Raw genomic sequence first — 21,120 nt, 5'->3', positions numbered from 1 at the left:
AAATTATATATATATATATATATATATATATATATATATATATATATATATATATATATATATATATATATATATATATTATGTGCTGGAATGTGCAGAAAATAGGTTTAAATGTTAAACTAATTTCTTCCAGTCAGATAATGGTGCATATAATTAAAATTTTGCTTCATGCATAAAGTTAAAAGATTAAAACTAACAAAACAAGTTTTAAAAAGAGACTTTTCCATTTGATTACATTTTGTATGATGGATTATGTAGAAAAAGTAGAATTGGGCTGAAAGATCTATCGCTTTATCACCTATTCAGGTTGTAAATCGTGTTTTTAAAAAGTAACTAAGTAACTAAGTAATTAATTACTTTTGAAAATAAGTAATCAGTAAAGTAACGGGATTACTTTTTTGGGGAAGTAATCAGTAATTAATTACTGATTACTTTTTTCAAGTAACTTGACCAACACTGTTGGGGAGTAACGGAATACATGTACCGCCGTTACGTATTTGAAATGCAAAATATGAGTAACTGTATTCCGTTACAGTTACCGTTTAAAAAGGTGGTATTTAGAATACAGTTACTTTGTTGAAATAAATGGATTACACGGCGGTACTTCCCTGTTTCATATTGTGGCGGGTCAGGACTGTTTGGGTTTTGTTTGACAGCTACGTTCTGTTGTTCCAGGCGGCAGCGTTACGGTTGCCATGGTTACAGGGTGACGCTCTCTCTCTGCGTGTTTCCTGGGTGAGAGAGGCCTTTTTGTTGTTGTTGTGCTAAGCTAATAGGCAGAATGCTACAGGTATAGCTCTAAAGAATGTAGCATCATAGGCAGTGTAGTCCGTGCTGCAGGGAGAATGGACTGCCGTACACGTTATGTGTCTGTGAGCGAGGGAGGGAGAAAAAGGAAAAGTACGAGCTGTCATCGAGCAAAAACGGGAGCTGGAAGCATGTAAATATAATAATAACCACTGCAGACTCGACTGTACACCATGTTCGTGTTTTCCTCTGAAAGAATAAGTTCTGTTGGAGCAGCCTTTCAACGCCTCTCTCTGTCTCTGCTAGCAAAGTTGACCCAGACAACAAAGTAAAGCTAGTTTTCGGCTACGAGCCCGACACAGAACCCACCGTATTAGCCAGAGGTCCCTTTACTACGGTTCGGAGCCACAAACCTTCAGTAACAGTAATAAATCACAGCAATAGTACATTCATGTAGTTGTAAACAGCATGATAATATATTAAGTAATCCAAAGTATTCAGAATACGTTACTCTCATTGAGTAACGTAACGGAATACGTTACAGAATACATTTTGGGGCATGTATTCTGTAATCTGTAATGGAATACATTTTAAAAGTAACCTTCCCAACACTGAGCGCAGGTAAAACTGTTCTTCAGTTGCAAAGTCAGATTCTTGCCTGCTCTTCCAGGATACGTGGGAGTGTGAATAAATGTTTTCGAGATTGTCTGAAAACAGCACAGCTGGTGCCTTGGTCTGCTGAGGATGGCTGAGAAGATTCCCTCATCTGTTGTTTGTCCTCGTGAGATATTTTTGAGTTGAAAATTGGCCTGTTTTTAAGTGAAGAATGCGGCACGAAACTGGTGGAAAGTGATTACGTAGGGCTGCAAATGTGTTTATTGGAATATTTTAGTTCAGCATATAATTTTACCTGTTTACAGTTAGCACTTCTCATGAAAACATTTGGAGACAACGCACTTGAATATTCATGACTGAGTCATTCTAGCAGTGTGCCATAATAAACGGTAAATAAGAATAAATAATAAGAAGGACCGTAGTTGATCTTTATGGAGGTTGCTGTGGTTTTATACACCTTAAAGGGAGAGAGCCCACTCCTTCTCTCCGCTTAAAGGGAGTGGTTTTACTTCATTAAAGTGCCCATTATAAACTTACAATAATATTTAAATGACCTTTTTAGCATTCATAACTTTTGTTCATTTGTTTTTCCTTGTTTTTTTTTGAATGATGCAATTGTTTGCAATTTTGCCACCGCAGTGAACTTTAAATCAAACAAGATGTGATTGAAGTGCAGACTTCCAGATTTAATGAGGGTGCTCTATCAGTACTTTACTGCAGCCACCTTCGTTTTGTTGCTTGTCTGTGGGTCAGATAGATAGATCACAAAAATGACCGTTTGTAAAACGCAAGCTTCTGAAAAGTTGATAAAGAACCTGGCATCCAAGTATGGACCAATCTGAGAAAATCAGAGTGAAATTAAATCTGTAGAGCAGTGGTGTGAAACATAAGGCCTGGGGACCAGGATAGGTCAGCAAAGATTCAAATCTGGCCCACTGAACAGCTTTGAAAAAATGTGAAGGAGGGGATAGATTGTGGACTTGCAAGAGAGTCTGAACAGCAAGGTACGGCACATTTATTTATTTGTGATTTCTTTAATTTACTACAGAAGCATTTATTTATCGTGTAGACGAACCGAGACTTGCTGTTAGGACTGCACTTCTTCTTTTTTATATATATATATTAAACTAGATTAAATGTGTAGTTAAACATCTTCACCCACTGACTACTTAAGATGAAAATGATCTGTATGTGGCCCAGGATGTAAAATGAGGCTGACGTCCCTGCTGTGGAGGATAGAGTTAAGTTGAATATCATATATAAAATAGGCTATAAAAAATGTTTCTTTTTTTACGTGTGACATACAGACAAGTGTGATTTTTTTAAATATATTATCTAATTGAGTTTGACTTTTGACGGCTGCCCTCTAAATGACACACGCTGAGTGTCCGAAATTCTCAAGTTCTACTTCGTCCTTGAACGCAGCACTCCTGTAACCCTGTGTGATGCGTGTGGGAGGAAGAGGAGGGCTACATCTGATGTACGTGCCCTGTCCACTCCGTAAAGCTCTGCAGGAGGACACGTCCGAGCTGCCGTCCAAGTCTTTTTTCTTCTGCTGGCGTGAATCGGACTAAAGCTGGAGCCGGCGGTTCACTGTCCGCCGCCCGAGGAGCGGCACTTCCAGTGGAGTGGCACCGAGCGCCAGCCTCCGCCTTGGACCGACGAACTGGCTGAGATGTCCCGGCACATCTACACCCGTCACGGGATAGCAGAGGGGATGCAGAAGCCCGTGTTTCAGGTAGGAAAGAAAAAAAAACATGACGTGAAACAGCGAGAATCTGTAGCAAATGTTTTAATGATGCGCGAAGACAAATCTTAAAATATATGCAAATATGCCCGGGGGGATAATGAAGCCCCCTTACTCCACACTACGCTGACATAATAATAATAATAATGATAATTGGAAGAAAAAAAACAAGTCATCCTGCTCGTTGTCTTGGTGAGGATGCATTCATTATCTCTAACTAGTCCTCAAGGTGTTATTAGTCAAACTGAGATTGCACGGGATCTGCAGCCTGGCGTGAATTTGATTTATTCAAAAAGGAATGAAATTAGGTGCTCAATTATTAAGCACTTTATGACAGCTCGTGATGCATGAGGTAGTTTAAAAAACTTTTCCAGGGAAGGGAGGTACTTTACCCCCTCCTATATTTTTTCAATGTTACAACATTTGCAGATTGTTAATGTAACTGTGTGTGCACTTAATGTAATGAATGGGAGTGCTGCTATTTGATTACCAGGAAAGAATCAGATATGAATCAGATATTATGAAGCATAATAATCAATAAAATAATCAATTTTCCTAAGACTATGTAGCCTAATATTTGTGGTGAGAAATTCATCCTGCTCAGGATGGTTCAGGCTCGGGCTTGAATCACATTTCTTTGTGTTTTTGAACTGCTGACGTCACTAACTTTAAGGATTTTACTCTGGGTGGGGGGGAAATTTTTGAACATTCACTACATTAATCAGGCAAATAAGACATTATCTACTACAGAATGTGTGTAAATACAGAACTCAGCAAAGTGGCCTCGTTAGAGACCGTTATACACAGCGAAGGCACTTTTGCTTTGTGTTGTGATTTTCTGAAGTTATAGTTTGACCATTCCTGCAATTTAAATTTAAGATGGGGTCACAGAAAGTGATATTCCTCCCTCTGCTGTCACGAAGGGTGTCATAAGAGCCAAGCGCTGCAACCATTTATTATATTTCACCTCGTTTTCTGCTCAAGTGAAGTATGCCCTCGCTGCACTTAAACAAATTGCTTGTGTGTGAAAATAGGTCAGAAAAAAACTGAATCCGCACATCGGGGCAGTGTTCACGCAAAGCTGCACTTATCATAGACCTTAGTGTGACAGTCCAAGAAAGCATTAAAAGACCGGCTTCTTATAATCAGGTCATCACAGCAGACAAGAGACAGCTGCTTGGCATCAACGTCACTTTAAAAGAGAGACTGAGAGACTGAGCTGGTTTTAACGGGGTTACTGAAAGGAAGGTGCCCTTGGGTTTGTCCTGTAGAGGAGAGGGGGATAAATAAAGGGAAGGGCCAACAAAAATACAATCACAAATATAAAATAAAAGAGCAGAGTTCATTCGCGGGTCTGTTTTGCCTTCATTAGGCTAACAGGGGGACTTACTCCAGACGCAGTCGACTGAAGAGGTCCGATGGCAGCACCACTTCCACCAGCTTCATCCTCAGACAGGTAGGACATGACGAACTTGAACTTATAGAGGTCAAGCATAAACCTGCTTAAACTACATAAATGACTGCATGTCTGCTTCGTCGAGGCATCGATCTGGTTAATACTGATGAAAGCTTCACCATGTAGCGCTGCACCTGGCTACAACACATGTGACGAGCGTCTTTAGTTTAGGCAGCAACTCAGTTCAATTCAATTCAGTTTTAGTCATATAGCACCAAATCACAACAACAGTTGCCTTGAGGTGCTTGATATTGTAACGTAAAAACTAGGGATGGACCGATACCGATACTGGTATCGGGGCCGATACTGTAAAATGTGTGTGTACTCATACTCGTAAAAGTTAACCAATACCATGAACCGATACTAACTTATTTCATTAATTAGAGGGTGGCTTGTCATTTCTGTTGTAGTTTTTTAGATTGGCCACTAGGGGGGCAATTATTATTTTATTTATTATTTATTTTATAATTTTTTATATTTTATTATTTATTTAATAATAATTATTTTGTTTGTTTGTTTACAATATGGACACTCTGCAATAATTTAAAAGTGTATTTTATTCGCAAACCTAATTTGTATTTATTTTATTCCAAACAGAAGTGTTTATTTATAATTCTGAAAGCTCGAGACAGTGCCAATAGTTCAGTGATATTTTGCAAAATTACAATGTGGAGACTCCGCAATAATTTAACAGAAGTGCTTATTTTTCACTTGAAATTTTTTTGTGGTCATTTTTATTAAGATTTTATTTTTTATCGGCAGGGAATATAATAAAACTGTCTTCCAATTAATTGTATTTGTGTGTGTGTGTGTGTGTGTTAGAAGTATCGTTTTTTGTACTCTGTATCGGCAAGTACTTAGATCCAAGTATCGGTTTGAAAAAATTGGTATCGTTGCATCCCTAGTAAAAACCCTACAATAATACAGAGAAAACCCGAACTGTCTGATTACCCCGCCCTAAGAGCAAGCAATTTGGCAACAGTGGGAAGGAAAAACTCTATTTTAACAGGAAGAAACCTCAGGGGTCACCATCTGCTGCAACTGGTTGGGGGTAAGGGGAGGGAGACAGGACATAAGAGACACTGTGGAAGAGAGCCAGAGATTAATGGTCTTAGCAAACATCCTAATTGTGTCTTAATAGCCTACCAGGTCCTTTGGAAAGGGGTTAAAGAGCTATAAACAACACTATGAAGCACTTAAGACTAATAATTGATGCAAACCTCAGCTCTGACAGTGGGTGGTGAACACTTGCTGTTTGCAGATATCCCTGGTGGAATGAAGTGTTTTTGAGAGCTCATCTCTGGACCACTGTTGATTTCTGACCTCAATCCATCATTACATAACTTTTGGTTAGACTCATACGGGTTTGGCTCCAATATGAAGTGGAAATTGAATGTGAAGAGAAAACACTGTGGCAGCAGATAACATGTTGCCAGTCTAGGAGATGCTCTGCTGTAGTCCAGGGGAATAAATGGCCTTGATTTGGTCTCACTTGGGAATTTAGCTAACTGACCTGCTTTTGAGTCATCTACCAAACTTTCACGAGTCACGGGAGCAGCGCCAGGCAACACTGTTTGGATGCACCGCCTCTTTTGTGTATGTCACAGCGAAAACAAAACTCAAATTGGTTTCTTAAGTCCCTTCTTTAATTCATAATGTGCTTGCGCCAGACTACTTTACAGTGCTTACTGTGGACTTTGACATCCTGCTGACAAGTTACCAAGGTAACCAAGGCTGCAGAGGCCATGCAAAGATACAAGAATAGTTCATCAGTGACTACCTTTGTCCCAAAGCCTCACTCTTTCTCTCCCTTTTTCATGCTTTCAAACCTGACCTCAAACAAACTTGGTCACATGTGCTTTTTGGAGATACAGTAAATCAGACGAAATCAAGTTGGAGAAAGAACTGAATCGTCAGATGTGAGTTATGATGGTGTAGTCCTTCATTAGTCACAGAAATCATCTTTTTGTACATAATTCCATTTGAACAAAGCATAACACCAGATGATTAGCAATGTAAATAAAATATAAGATCTGCATTTTATTGAGCAGCACATGAATGCAGTTTGTGTTCAAAGTGTAAACATCATCCATTAATTAGTGAATGCCTGACACTGGAGTAATAATATGACTCACAGGAAGTGAAGAAGGTGGAGAAGACACGGTGTTGCAGACAGACCTCAAAGAAAGAAAGAGTAGACAAAAAGAAGGAGAGGCAAAAAGTAAAGCACAAGGACAGTGGAATGAAATGAAAGCTCTTGCCCACTCCATTTACTTATTACACACTCAGATTTCTGTAACGCCCCCGCTGTGATTTGTGTCACCACCGGTGTGATCGTCATCAGGTAAGAAGAGAAGGAGTGGGCTCTGTCTCTTTGATTCCCACGTGTATCCATAGTAACAGCCTTCAACAACAACAGGGGTCAAGCCGACAAGGTTGATTAGCAGAAAACTGCACCTCCTCCTTTCTTTTCACAAGAAGGTAACAATTTTTTTTATTTATTTTACAGCAAAAACTCAATGAAAGGAGAAAAAAGTGAGATGAAGGCATTCTTTACAGCAGCCGAGGTAGATATCGAATGTTTTTATTGAGCGTTCCTCCTCTACAGATCATTTGTGGACGTTACAGAATCATGGTCGACATTATAAATCTTCCCTGGACTCTGGAGTTATTAATGTTAGTTTGTTCTGCTCTGCAACGAGGGAGAAAAGGATTAGGCGTGATCCAAGCGAATACTAATTTTTGTATCTTTTTAAAAATTTGGTTTTTAAATATTAGCCTTTTCTGTTGCAAATTGTGATCTTAAGCCAATTCAAATGTGGCTACGTGATGTAAAGAGTCCAAGAAAGACCAGAAAAGTTGCCGTGTCACAGTTCAGTGCAGCCTTTTACTGTCTGATCAGTTATTGTGGTTCCAAAGACAGATCACATTGTACAGTACAGTAAAACGATGGTGATACCAGATGTCAGTAATTTACTGTAAATTACTTTGAAGTAACATTACATCACTCGTAACCTTGCAGTATTTCACTTTACAATGACATTACGATTGGAAAAAAAGAAAGAATAATGTGCATTGTACTGTGTGGGTGTGGTTTGACAAGATATGACAGGTTGTGTTGGCAGCATAAGCAAACAGCAATCCAACTGTCACCAGAATGCGATATAAATATTGCTCTTCACCCACTTCAAACCAGTAGGAGCACAAATACAAAATTTTTTATCTGTGTAATAACCAAAGATTGACAGAAAATAGTGCATTTAAGTAGGAGACCACAGGGATCGGGGCAAGGCGAGGTGGGGTCTGGCGTCTTCTGAATGACCTCTGGTGCTTGCCTTACAAAGAAAAATGAGAGAAAATGACTTAAATTAATTGTTCGCTCCAATGGACGGCTGTGTCACAATACAGGGACATTATGTTCCAGGAGATATGGATGACGAGTGAGTCACTCCATGTGATACTGAACAGATCTGCTGCCGAGGTGGTAAAAAACTGATTCTCCCAGATGGTACACGGAGCACCTACACACAGATGTTTATGTGTGCTGTTGGCGAGTGGATACCTGATCGAATCCTGAGCCAGGCTTTTAGGTCCATGAAAGGATTATTTATAAGACAGACTTGTAAGAAGGCCTTTAACCTTTCCTCCATAGCAACAACTTAAAGATGCGGATAGATGCAGAAGACGAAACATTCAGCTTTTTTATTGTCTGTTTGTATTTGCATCTGTTTGCAACCCGTTTGCACTTCTCTCTCTGGTCTGGTCACTTAGCATTTTTGTAGCAACTCTTTTAATGTGAATTTTCTATCTCTTTATGCTAATTTGTCATCTGTTTCTGTTCAGTTTTTGTCTCTGCACACATTTTCAGGTTCTTTTGTCTGTTCAAAATCGTTTTGCAGCTGTCTGTATTCATCGCACCTCTTTCTTCGGCTGCCTCTATTTGACCCTCATGCATCTCATTATGTTTTGTTTTTAAGACTAGCTGCTGGTTTGCATCTTTGGAGGTCTTTGCAATTGTTAAATGCATCGACCTCTTAATAAGAAATGTTAACTCTCCCTTCAAACAGGGGTTCTGAACTCTTGAGGTTAGCTGGGTCTGTACTCGGGTAGGCCATTCAGCAGTTCTGAACTATGGTTGGGATTTTATCAGGAATTCATATTCATATGAAACAATATATATGTAACAAATGACAGAAAGATCATCTCCTTCAAAGGTCCCACATTTACATTGTGTACAGTTCTTTTTTTTAGTCTTTCAGTTCTACTGGACTCTACTACCTATAACATAGACACTTCTCTACACATATGTATTAAAGATAGGTGATATGAGTGGGAATAATTTTACAGTGCTGCTAACAGCAAGTACATGTATGTAATTTAATTTAGGGTTTATGCTTTCTAACAAAAAATGAGTAAAAAGCACCAACAACCGGTTGCAGCAGATGACCCCGCCCCTCCCTGAGCCTGGAGGTTTCTTCCTGTTAGAAGGGAGTTTTTCCTTCACTGTCGCCAGTGTTGGGAAGGTTACTTTTAAAATGTATTCCATTACAGATTACAGAATACATGTCCCAAAATGTATTCTGTAACGTATTCCGTTACGTTACTCAATGAGAGTAACGTATTCTGAATACTTTGGATTACTTAATATATTATCATGCTGTTTACAACTACATGAATGTACTATTGCTGTGATTTATTACTGTTACTGAAGGTCCGCGGCTCCGAACCGTAGTAAAGGGACCTCTGACTAATACGGTGGGTTCTGTGTCGGACTCGTAGCCGAAAACTAGCTTTACTTTGTTGTCTGGGTCAACTTTGCTAGCTAGAGACAGAGAGAGGCGTTGAAAGGCTGCTCCAACAGAACTTATTGTTTTTGGAGGAAAACACGAACACGGTGTACAGTCGAGTCTTAACAGCTTACTTACAACTGGGCTCGTCAGGCTCTCTTCTTGGCTGCAGTGGTTATTATTATATTTACATGCTTCCAGCTCCCGTTTTTGCTCGATGATAACTCGTACTTTTCCTTTTTCTCCCTCCCTCGCTCACAGACACATAACGGGTATGGCAGTCCATTCTCCCTGCAGCACGGACTACACTGCCCATGATGCTACATTCTTTAGAGCTATACCTGTAGCATTCTGCCTATTAGCTTAGCACAACAACAACAACAGGCGCTCTCTCACCCAGGAAACACACAGAGAGAGAGCGTCACCCTGTAACCATGGCAACCGTAACGCTGCCGCCTGGAACAACAGAACGTAGCTGTCAGACAAAACCCAAACAGTCCTGACCCGCCACAATATGAAACAGGGAAGTACCGCCGTGTAATCCATTTATTTCAACAAAGTAACTGTATTCTAAATACCACCTTTTTAAACGGTAACTGTAACAGAATACAGTTACTCATATTTTGTATTTTAAATACGTAACGGCGGTACATGTATTCCGTTACTCCCCAACACTGACTGTCGCCAAGTGCTTGCTCATAGGGAGTCATCTCATCGTTGTTGTTTTCTCTGTATGTAGTGTTTTTAATCTACAATATAAAGTGCCTTGAGGCAACTCTTGTTGTGATTTGGCACCATACAAATAATGTTGAATTAAATTATTCAAAGCAGGATAATTGTCATTTGGGGAACTCTGAGCTTATTAAAGAGCTTATTAAAACCAGTCTGTCTTGATAACACAGACATAAACATATATATTTAAAAAAAAAAACAAACCAAGCAATTTATGTTTATCATGGTTCAAAGGTGAAGGCACAGATGATCTTTTTTTCTTGGTGTTGGAATTAATAAGCCTAGGTCAAGTTATTTCCTACATTAGCTGTCTCTTACTTACAGTTAATTCAGTTGATGCTGACATCCAAATGACGGGAAGAAAAGGGGTTTCACACGTAGCAGACTTTTTATTTTGAGATGCCCTGAGGACACAACGAGAGTACAGTGATGAATTTTGGTGGACGAATAGATGTTCTCAGCAGAAATGACCTCTTAGTCACAGCCAAATTTCCTGACTGCCTTTGTTACATCGCCTGAATGAATTTCTTATCTCACATTCACGTCCTGGATCGTCATGTTTTCATTCTCCAAATCTGTTCCGTGACTTTACATGAATAAATCTTGGAATCATGAATGAATGTAAGGCTTGCAGAGTTAATTGATTGAATTCATTGTGAGATTGCTAAACCTATAATGCCGTCCCGGAAATTTAATTTGCCTCGCCGACTCACGATACATCAAACAGAGGCAACTCTTTAACCTCATCTTTCAGCTTGCAGCTTGCGAAGTGATAAGGAAGAGACTTCACACTGCTAATCCGCCTTATGTAGGTCACATGGCTAAACTCAACAGCCTTTAATTTGTGAATTACTTGATGGGCCGAGCCACCGCTGCCGTCGCTCGCAGATGGTATTGCACGCTAGTTTGTCAGCACCTCCTGAGTAGATGATGGAGACAATCTCATAAATTACAAATGAAAGGTACTTTGTTATCAGTTGGAATTGACTGCATGCTCAATTTAGAAAATGGCAAAAGGAGTAGGAGCAGGTTGGAGTTCCTTTCTAGCTGAGAAACTAAAGTTCCTTTCTGGCTTGTCTGACATTTCTTGCACTTTGTTTCTGTGGGATGTTACATTTTGTCTCTTGATTGGGCACAGCGTCTGTTAGAGACATAAAACGCCTAAACGAGTTCTCACTAATCAACCTGCTTCTACCCTGATAGATCCTTTAAAAATCAGAAAACCTAGCTGAACTCAAATGGATGACAGTGACAGCTCGAGATATGAGTAAGAACACAAACTCTTTGTGCCTCTCTTATCCACTTTGTTCCATTATTAGTTCAGTTTCTTGTCATTTTTGCAGCCTGTGTGCGTATGTGTTTATTTTCAGTGAGGTAACGTTGCTCGAGCTGTCGCGTTACACGTGATATCTAATTATACCACCAGATCTACGTGGCAGCATGGTCCCCCTTTTCTCCAGAAGCATATTTCACCCTTTGTGCTCTTTCTATTTTGCTTCCCATTTTTCTTTATTTCTCTCTTTCTTTAAAAAAAAAAAAAAAAAGCACCCTTACATGTGATATTTCATGCAGCTTCAGCCTGAATAAAATGACCTTTATTCTGAAAGGTCTCCCTTTGATCTACTGTTCCACACGGGCCAGAGGGGGTCTGCCGGGAGCTGCTGTGCAGAATAAAGACACAGAGCAATATCTAAATGAATGATGAGGATGTAGCACCCGGCTCTGTGCCTCCACTAAAATACACGCAGGATAGACACAAAAAAATCAGATGTTTTGGGAAGAGCTTGTTCGGAGCAAGCTTTAAAAAAAAAAAAGGAAAGGGAAAAAAGCGTGGCGATGTTGATGAAGATGCATTATCGGATCAAGAGAGGGTGCTGTTGCTCTACTATGCCTAACAAATGCCAACGTCCCAGTGCCGAACTTGTTTGAGTAGGATCATTGCTGAGTGTGTGTGTCTGTGTATTTTTAACAGGGAAATTTATATTATTATTATGAATAGTATCAAGAATTTCTTTTAAAGCTCAAAGCCAAAGCAGGGAAATATTGCAAAACAAATACTGTAATTTACCTTATTAATGATTTTCATGTATTTCTGAGGTGTTTACTCTGAAAATAAACAGTCTTTCAGCTGCACAAATGAAAACATTTTGTACAGCAATGAATTAAAAGTCTTTATCTAATTTGTAGCTTAACATCCTGCAGTAATTATGGGATGGTTAAAATAGGAATCTATATTTTTTTAAATGCACTGCTGTTTCACATGTAAAGTAGTTATAATAGCAACAGATGCTGTCCATGAAAGGTAGATTTGAAGTTCTCTAGCTTTTCTTGATTGATCTCCTCTGCCATCACTCTCCCTGTAGCAGATATTTACAGATTGATTTTTACGGCTCCGGTGTGTTCATGAAGCTGTAAAGACGCCGGCGCTCCTTGTAGCAGAGCAGCAGCTCGATCGCATCGAGTCTGCCTCTCGTTCTAAGTATCATCACTCAGCTGTTCGCTGCCGTTCTGCATGTGCAAATTAAATGTCGGTGTTTAGTGTGAAAGATTACCTCACGCTCACATACAAGGACAGGATTGACACGGCTTGCTGGTTAATGAGGCTCTCAGGCTGCAGACGCCCCCGCCTCTTTCTCTTCTCTCTTCCTTATTCACAGCCAGCCGGGCTGACTGGAGCCTGCATCGGCCAATCGGCAGCCTGCATCTCACGTCTGTCATCAACCAGTGCTGGGGAAGGGATTGGCTCGTGCAATCTCAGCTTGGAAGGCAGATGAAATGCCAGGTCTGCTCAGCCTCTGGGGATAGCCAAGCTTGCCTTATAATGGGAAACAACACTTGTTTGACCTGGGAGCAGTAACATCTAATTCAGCATTAGGAGAAGACTGGACTCCAGCTTTTTTCCCTTTTCTTTTATAAATCTGTTGTTCTTCTGTGAGCTGGGTTCTTTTTCATCTACCTTCATGTGGAGGAAGAGACTGCTGGTGCTCTCTGTCACTCCCCTATCCTCATCATCCATCCTCTCCAGAACAGGTTGATCTTGAGCCGTTTCAAACTATTTTTGCACTGAAGAGCTCATTTTTGGGAACCTCACTCCTCCATGTACGATAACTTGTACCTTCATGGATTTGAAGACTCGGAGGCGGTGAGTGGAGAGCGGCGTCTGGCACTTGTAAGCCACGCTGTTCTGTTCCGTCGTGGCTGCTTGATCCATACATAAACTCCCACAGAATGCGTTGAGACTTGAGTGGGCTGAGCGTGCACTCATCTCGGGGGAGTTAGAGGCATGAACGGTGTGTGAGTGTGCATTTGTGTGTATGTCTCCTCGACCGGTCAAAAAGAAAAATAACAGTTTTCTCACTGATACTATCAGCTTGGACGCCAGCTCTCCTCCTGTCTGGGCCGGCTGTCTGCAAAGCTGAAAAGTATTGTCTTTACCATGTATGGCTGATCGGCTGGTATGCATGCTGTTTGCCTCTGTTTATGAGCATTGTGAGCACGTCTGCACGATTCCTGTGTGCCTCCACCTTTATCAAACTGTACATGGTTTATTGAAAAGGCCAACAAACATAATCAGCATTCACTACGGCCGTCTGCATGATGCTGATGTGCTGATGCACGCCAACTGTTACGTTCGTCACTCGCAGCATGAATGCCTTTATGTTCGAGAAACACGTTGCCATTAAGGGAATTCTCATCTTTGCCACAGATAAGTGTGCGTAGGCACCTTTAATACAAAGAGGCAGACGGGAAGAAAAATGTGCGGAAGCAGAGAAAAATGCTTACAAAGGCAAGGGATATAGAAACTGCTGCCGGGTGGGGAGGAGGGAGGGAATCCCACTGAGGCAGAATCTGTCAGAACCTTTCCATAAGTCCACCTGAGATACCGGCTGCCTCATTAAGACTAAAAAGTCGAGTTAGCATGTTCTGTCCTGTCTGCAGCGTATACAGAGAGATTTTCTGTGTTTGCGTTGTTGTTTGTTGCGACTTTAAAAAACGTGTTCATTTTTGTGTGCCAAGTTTTGTAGGCGGTGTGGTATTAGTAGCTTCTCTTTCCTGCATTGGGAGTTATTTCCAAAAACTCAAATTTCAGGCCTTACGCTCAAAAGCTCTGGGTGCCCAAAATAACTCTCTTAATTTAGCTACTCTCTTAGGCGCTGATAGTACAGCAAGATCCAGAAATAACATGTTTATTTTTTATTATTATTATACGTCAGAATAACTAATGAGCCTGAAGACAGTTTACTCCCACGTTAGACTGCTCGGGAAATGGATTCGGGAAAATCCCAGTACTCTCTAGAAACTGTCTCATACAGGATAAAACTGGATCCATTCATTCCTTCATTACTACGAAGTCAAAAACACACTACGTTTGATCCTGCTGGTCAATTTCAGTGAATCAGTCGATGAGTATTTCTGTCAATACAGGCAGCCTTTGGTTCTGTGTACTTTAACGAGTACTATTAAATCAAACCTGGAGAACTTGTTCATGCACTCTGTTGGGCTGCTGTGTTCCACATTGTTCCATGTTTAGCTGTACTGGCAGCGTCACAGAACACACCTTTGACCTTACCGACCCCGTGGTTTGCTATCAGCACTTATCTTTAGCTTGTTTTGTTTTTTTTAAAGCCAGGAATGTCACACAGACTTGTCATTCATTTCATTTCCAGCATATATTAAGCTGCAGGCTCTCTTGTGTGACTTATTTTCAGTAAGAGTTTTGGAGTGACATTGTTTGACACACAAATATAATCTATGTGTTTGGTGTTTATGACCGTCCCACCTTTTTTTTGACGATTACTCCTTCTTTTCCAAAGCTCAACATTTTTCAGCCCTTGGACAGTTTCACTAGAAATGTTAGTCAAGTAAAATTAACACTCCAAATTACAAATCCAGAACAAGTGTTTTAACCAAGACTACCCAGAAAGCAGCTTTTTGGTCCATTTTAAAAATGTTTAGCAGAACATGCAGGACTTTCCGTTTTGTGGCCTTGATCCATTTTTATCTGATGATGTAATTTAGAGTCAGTTGAACATAGTTGGTGGAAACTTCCATATGAGACAGAGTCACTGTCCTTCCCTAGCTTCTGGTAGTGATGTAAACCACTTTCTACCCTTCTGCAAACATACAGTATTGTTCACTGCATGACTCACCTTTATAACAGGTATTATGGAAAACACAAAGCCCAGTAAACCTTCTGCGCTGGCTCATAGTAGTTTTACTATTGCAAATAGTAGTGCAAACGTGGAAGCAGCGCCTGAAGAAGACTGTTTATTTCTAAACCAAGTCTTTCCATTATACACTCGCTGGACCCCTTGGTACTCAAAGGTTTCATCCATTTTTTGTCTTCAGAGTTGTTCTAATTCTTTGTGGGACAGGTTCAAAAAGGTGTTGGAAACTTTGCTCATGGATTTTGGTCCATTTTGACATCGCAGTATCAAACAGTTTTTGCAGTCGCTGTCAACAAATCACCCATTCCACCGCTTACATCATGGATTGAGATCTATTGGCTTTTTGGCTGTTTAAGTACACTTATACTTATAGTAAAGTAGCCTGTTTGAAATTATTTGAACTTTGTGACAGGACACATCCTACGGAGCCCCGCAGGGGACATGGGAGAAAAAAAAATTAAGACGGACTTTTGCGAGATCTCGCAAAACAAACTCGGGGTCTCGCAAAAGTTTTGCGAGATCTCGCAAAAGTTGAATTCCAACAATGGCGGCAGCTACTTAGTTGTAATATTACTCTTTCTGGGTCACAAAATACACTTTTAAGATATTTTGATGCGTGAATGTAGTTGTGTAAACATCAGATACCTACTTGGTTTACAAGACATCACATATTTGCAAAAGTGCTCCGACGTTTTCGGAGATCTGACCCCCACTAGCTCGAAGCTAACGGGAGGTCGAGACCTACTACAGCCGGGAGGAACACCGCTTTCCCGGCACATCGTGCCTCGACCTCCCGGTCGGCTTCGAGCTGGCGGCCTCCAAAGAATGCGGCTAAAACCTTTGCAAGATCCCGAGTTTGTTTCGTCTTAATTTTTTTTTTCTCCCATGTCCCCTGCGGGGCTCCGTAACATCCTGTTGGAAGCAAAAGCAAAATGTACATAGTCAGCAAACTCTTTAATTTAAAGGGTGCTGAGATGGTACTAAGGGCGATACTGTATTTTCTCTTTTTTTGGCCATTCTCTGTAAACCCAAGAGGTGTATACCCAAAACCCTGCGCTGAATCATACTTGTTATTAATCTCTGGCTCTTTTCCACAGCGTGTCTTTTATCCTGTCTTCCTTCTCTCACCCCAACCGGTCGTAGCAGATGGCCCCGCCCCTCCCTGAGCCTGGTTCTGCCGGAGGTTTCTTCCTGTTAAAAGGGAGTTTTTCCTTCCCACTGTCACCAAAGTGCTTGCTCATAGGGGGTCATATCATTGTTGGGTTTTTCTCTGTATTGCAGGGTCTACCTTACAATATAAAGCGCCTTGAGGCGACTGTTGTTGTGATTTGGCGCTGTAGAAATAAAATTGAATTGAATGGTTTTGTAGGAAAATCCCATAGACTGCGACCAACAATCATGCCATGCTCAATCAAGTTAACTTCAACAAGATATTTATGATGACGTCTACATGTCTAAATGCGTTGAATTGGCTGCTCAGATATTTGCATTCATGAGCAAGTGAACAGGTATATCTAACAGAGTGAGTTCATAAGGACCTAAAGGCCCAACGTGGGCCAGGTTTTCAAAGAACTGAGAGACATTTACCCCTTAAAGCTAGTGGATGCAGTGATGGTGCCAGCTGAGTGTGCTGAGGAGGGAATGCTTTTCGTCTTACAGTCTGGGACTGATAGTCACATAGGTCAGGGGAAGAAGATGATTGGAGATGGGAGAATGGACCGAGCTTCGGCATCTGGACAGATAAGGTTAGAGTGTGGCATGACGGACTCAAGACCGGCCACTTGACACTTCGATAATGAGCCACAGCTTGTGCGTTTGTGCAGAAGCGAAAGGCGGGGGGTAGGAGTCTTTGCTTGTGTAATGTGCATGACAGTAATTTTAGACATGCCTTGTGTTGACTGACGTCTTTGTCATGCATTAATAACTTCAGGTTTGTAAAGTGGCAAATGTAGGGATCCGAGGTAATATGGCCTGATTTTAAAACACTAATACTAGTAACAACTGGATTTTTATTCTTACTTTTGAGATGATTGCTTCCAATAAACGTGCACAAAGGTATGAAAAATAAACTTTTTCTAGATTTTCTAATGTCATTTTACATTATAATATAATGTAAAAGTAAAGCTGCTGTTTAAAACAATAGGTTCATGTTATAAACAAAGCCAGCCTCCATGTTGAAGATAAAATGTACATTATTCTCTGTTACAAAAAGCTGTAGTTCGCTATTTTAAAAGAAAAAAACATACATCAGGTGATACTCTGCAGTGGGCAGCTGTGTGGTGGTTTTATTTCTTTTTCTCCACTCTTCCAGCTATAGATTTCATTTGTAATGAGGCAGTAAATAACAGTTATTTGTACCAACCAAAGACTCCCATGGCTCTGAATGGATCATTAGCAGAGACGCCTGCAAGCCCTGGACAAAGACATTAATCCACACTGTCCAGCCTGGCAGGTTGACTTCAAAGACTTATTCTAGTACAAATGCCCTGTTACACATTGTGCCTTTTATGTTCATTTAATTTTTGATGTCCAGTGGGAGTCATAGTCACCAAACCCATGCTTCAAGCTCCCAACAAGGCCATATTCAGGATAGGAACACATCTTTTCGTAATCTCTTTGAAAGGTTGCAAATGGGGGGAAAAAGACATTCAACTAAAAAAATTAAGGCACTTTAAAAAATAATCGAATGCATTTCAAACTGCTTCACAAAAGACAGACAGGATGGAAATATAAGAGAAACAAATATGAAGAAATCAGTATCCAAACAAGATTTTGTCTACTGCTCCATGCAAGATTTGTGTCCTCCATGAACTCACCATAGCAAACCTGCATCAAAGTTTCTCAGGTGTACTGACCCAGTCAAACTCCCCATCTGCCACTGTCCCCCGAGTCGATCCCTGACAACAGTTGGGTGAGCCTCCTTGCCTCCTGGGGTAAGTGAGCATAAAGAGGGTGGCACGGTGAGCACTGTTGCCTCACAGCAAGAATATCCCGATTCTGAATCCACCGCTCAGCCTTTCTGTGTCAAGTTTGCATGTTCTCCATGTGCCACATGGGTTCTCTCCTTGTACTCTGACTCCCTCCAACAGGGCAAAGACATGCATGGTAAGTTGGTTGGTGATTCTAACCTTAGAAATGAACATTAGCTCCAATGGTTCTGTTCTGTATCGCTACCGACGTGTCCACGTGGTATGGGTTTGTGAGCTTTTACCCTGAGACGGCTGGGTTAGACTGCCTAAATTGGAAAAGGAATTAGCAGAAAATGGGTAGATGAAACATATCAAGAGATGAATGCATAACAAGAAAAAATGCATTTGATGGAAAAGTTTGGAAAGATAATTCCATAACACTGAATTGTCAGTCACTCCCATTAGCAAACCATGACAAATTCAAATTTTATTTGTCACACACACACAACCATACACAGTATGACATGGGGGTGAAATGCTTGTAGCTGTACAATGCCCGACCATTAAATGACAGGAAAAAAAAAGTTTTACAGTGTTTACAATTTACAGGTTACTACAAAATTTACAAATTAACTTAGAAATTTACAGTAAGAAATGTGCAAATAGCAGAAAGAGATTATAAAGATTATAAATTATAGGAATTATAGGATTATAGGAAATGTGTGGTGGTGCGTGTGGTGATGTGATGTGTGGGAGAGTCCAGTCCTACACCTGGTTCAGGGCCCGAATAGCCTGGGGGAAGAAGCTCCTCCTCATTCTCTCTGTTTTGGCCTTAAGGGAGCAGAAGCGCTTCCCAGACCTCAACAGTGAGAAGAGTCCATTGTTGGGATGGGAGAGGTCCATCATAATCTTCCTAGCTTTGGACTTGCACCGCTTGGTGTAGATGGACAGCAGACAATTCCAAGTCCAAGTTTATTTATATAGTATATTTGAAACAACCTCAGTTGACCAAAATGCTGTGCAATGTAATTATTAACGTGCAATTATTAGCACGTTAATGATTACATTAACGTACGTTAATTACATTAATTACATTAATATAAAACATAATTACATATGTTATATTACATAACACATATGTAATATCAGACATACACATACAGCGAGAGTTCTGTTTGTCACACCAGATGATCTTGATGACGACGGCCTCGAAGCAGTACATCACGCCTTAGTCAGATGTCAAGGGTTTATAAGCATGTCTCATGCTGCCTGCAGCTTTGCACCATCGTTGTCATATATATGTGAAGAATCACAGCTTTCACATATTTTAAGATGAAACCGGAATATCGGTGTGCGTTTGGCTGTTTAGTTGTAATATTTCAACGATAGTGAGATATTCCCAAAACAAACTATTTTCCGGCATTTGCTCAAAAAGTCTTTCTTCACCACATATGACATTTTAAAATGAGACAAATGATGCTCTTTTTATAATATGGCATAGCTGCACCCTCCTTCTTCAGTCCTTGTCCTGCATGGATAGGTTGTTTTAAATAGAGCGTCTGGCAGCATCCATGGGGGAACAGACTGTCCTGTCATCTGCTAGGTAAACATTTATGCTAAAGTCCAGTTTTTCAGCCCATTTAGCCGAAACTGCAGGACTCTGAACATCCACCAGCTGGCTACTCGGCAGAACTGAATGCAGAATCCGCCTGATTTGATGAGCTGGAGACATACTGGTATGAAGCAACAAGGCATGTCTGTATTTAAACTGGTGTAACTGAGCACATTCACATGAATATTAGCGTGTATTAAGTGTTCAACTTAAATAAGTGTTAAAGACTGAAATGAGGTATTGTGTTTTATTGTATTAATTATCGACCTTTTTTTCTCAATCATTCATCATCTCCTGACATCTGCTTTCACAGTTTCCCCAGTTATTAAATATCATGGTGTCTGAATGAAGCTGACAGACAGAATCGGAGTGTTCGTTTGTTCTCTGGGAGTTTATTTCTGGCACACACAGGAACATGATATTCTGAGTTTTGTTCTGTTTTGAGTGGATGGATGGCATGACAGCTCCGGGGCACAATACTGTTTAACTGTTTAGAAAGAAGATATTTAACTCCATCTGGGCGGGGCCTTTCTGTGTGGAGTTTGCATGTTGTCCCTGTTTTTGCGTGGGTTCTCTCTGGGTACTCTGACATCCTCCCACCGTCAAAAAACATGCTGTTAGTGGGCTTAGGTTAAATGGTGATTCTAAATTGCTCATAGGGGTGAATGTGAGTGTGAATGGTTGTCTGTCTTTCTGTGTTAGCCTCTCGCCCTATGGTAGCTGGGATATGGTGGAAGAGGGAGGATGGATGGATGGATGATGGACATTTTTTAAGGATTTTGTTTTGCTGTCATATATTTCTTCATTTGTTTTGATGTTAATCAGGCCACTTGTTGTTTCATGTGTCACATGGTGGGAAATGAGCTGCTTTGACTGATGAACAGCGATATGAAAGAAAAGAAGTCATTAAAATGAATGAATGCATTCATGCATTACGTCATTACTCCTCCATTATACATTACATCACACCACGTGGTTTGGTAGCATAGTCGTCTTTTCAGATATTGCATAACATTTTCACAGTAAGCGTTAACTGAATGTCTGTAGTGCTTTGTTCCTGTAACTTTAGTCTAAGTGACAGATACAAGCAGCCAGATTTGCAAATAAAGAGATTTATTAATGCCTGCAGGCAGGTGGGTTACATGAACTGTGAGGCCAGTGAATCATAAAGCATTGCTGGTGGCAACTATTTTAGCAGCTATGTTCCCTCTCATCATTCAGCCGTTTCCCTTATTTAATGCTGGTGACAAGGGGAATAACTGGCTCATGACCCTGGAGAGAAGGGTGTGCACAGCAGCCTGCAGGCCACAGAACATAGTACATTGCCTCTACTCTGAATGGAAAGCA

The 21,120-nt window shown here is 40.6% G+C and overlaps 1 protein-coding gene across 3 annotated transcripts in view; it reads left to right on the top strand.

Moving 5' to 3' along the window:
• Positions 1-2,830: 2,830 nt before the first annotated feature.
• The window catches only part of cacnb4a (calcium voltage-gated channel auxiliary subunit beta 4a), a 39,369-nt gene continuing 21,079 nt past the window's right edge, over positions 2,831-21,120 (top strand). For 2 of the 3 annotated variants that reach the window (XM_087853076.1, XM_087853075.1), the window contains exons 1-2: positions 2,831-3,100; positions 4,482-4,565. In XM_087853076.1, the coding sequence (XP_087709202.1) occupies positions 3,038-3,100; positions 4,482-4,565 (147 nt within the window). In that variant the 5' untranslated portion in view covers positions 2,831-3,037. Of the gene's footprint in view, positions 3,101-4,481; positions 4,566-12,745; positions 13,227-21,120 lie in introns of those variants that run through there. The other variant, XM_087853077.1, reaches the window with a different exon arrangement.

This window comes from Neolamprologus brichardi, chromosome 16 (assembly GCF_056152115.1).
Source record: "Neolamprologus brichardi isolate AB-2024 chromosome 16, ASM5615211v1, whole genome shotgun sequence".
NCBI lineage: Eukaryota > Metazoa > Chordata > Actinopteri > Cichliformes > Cichlidae > Neolamprologus > Neolamprologus brichardi.
This window is presented reverse-complemented; position numbering and strand designations above follow the sequence as displayed.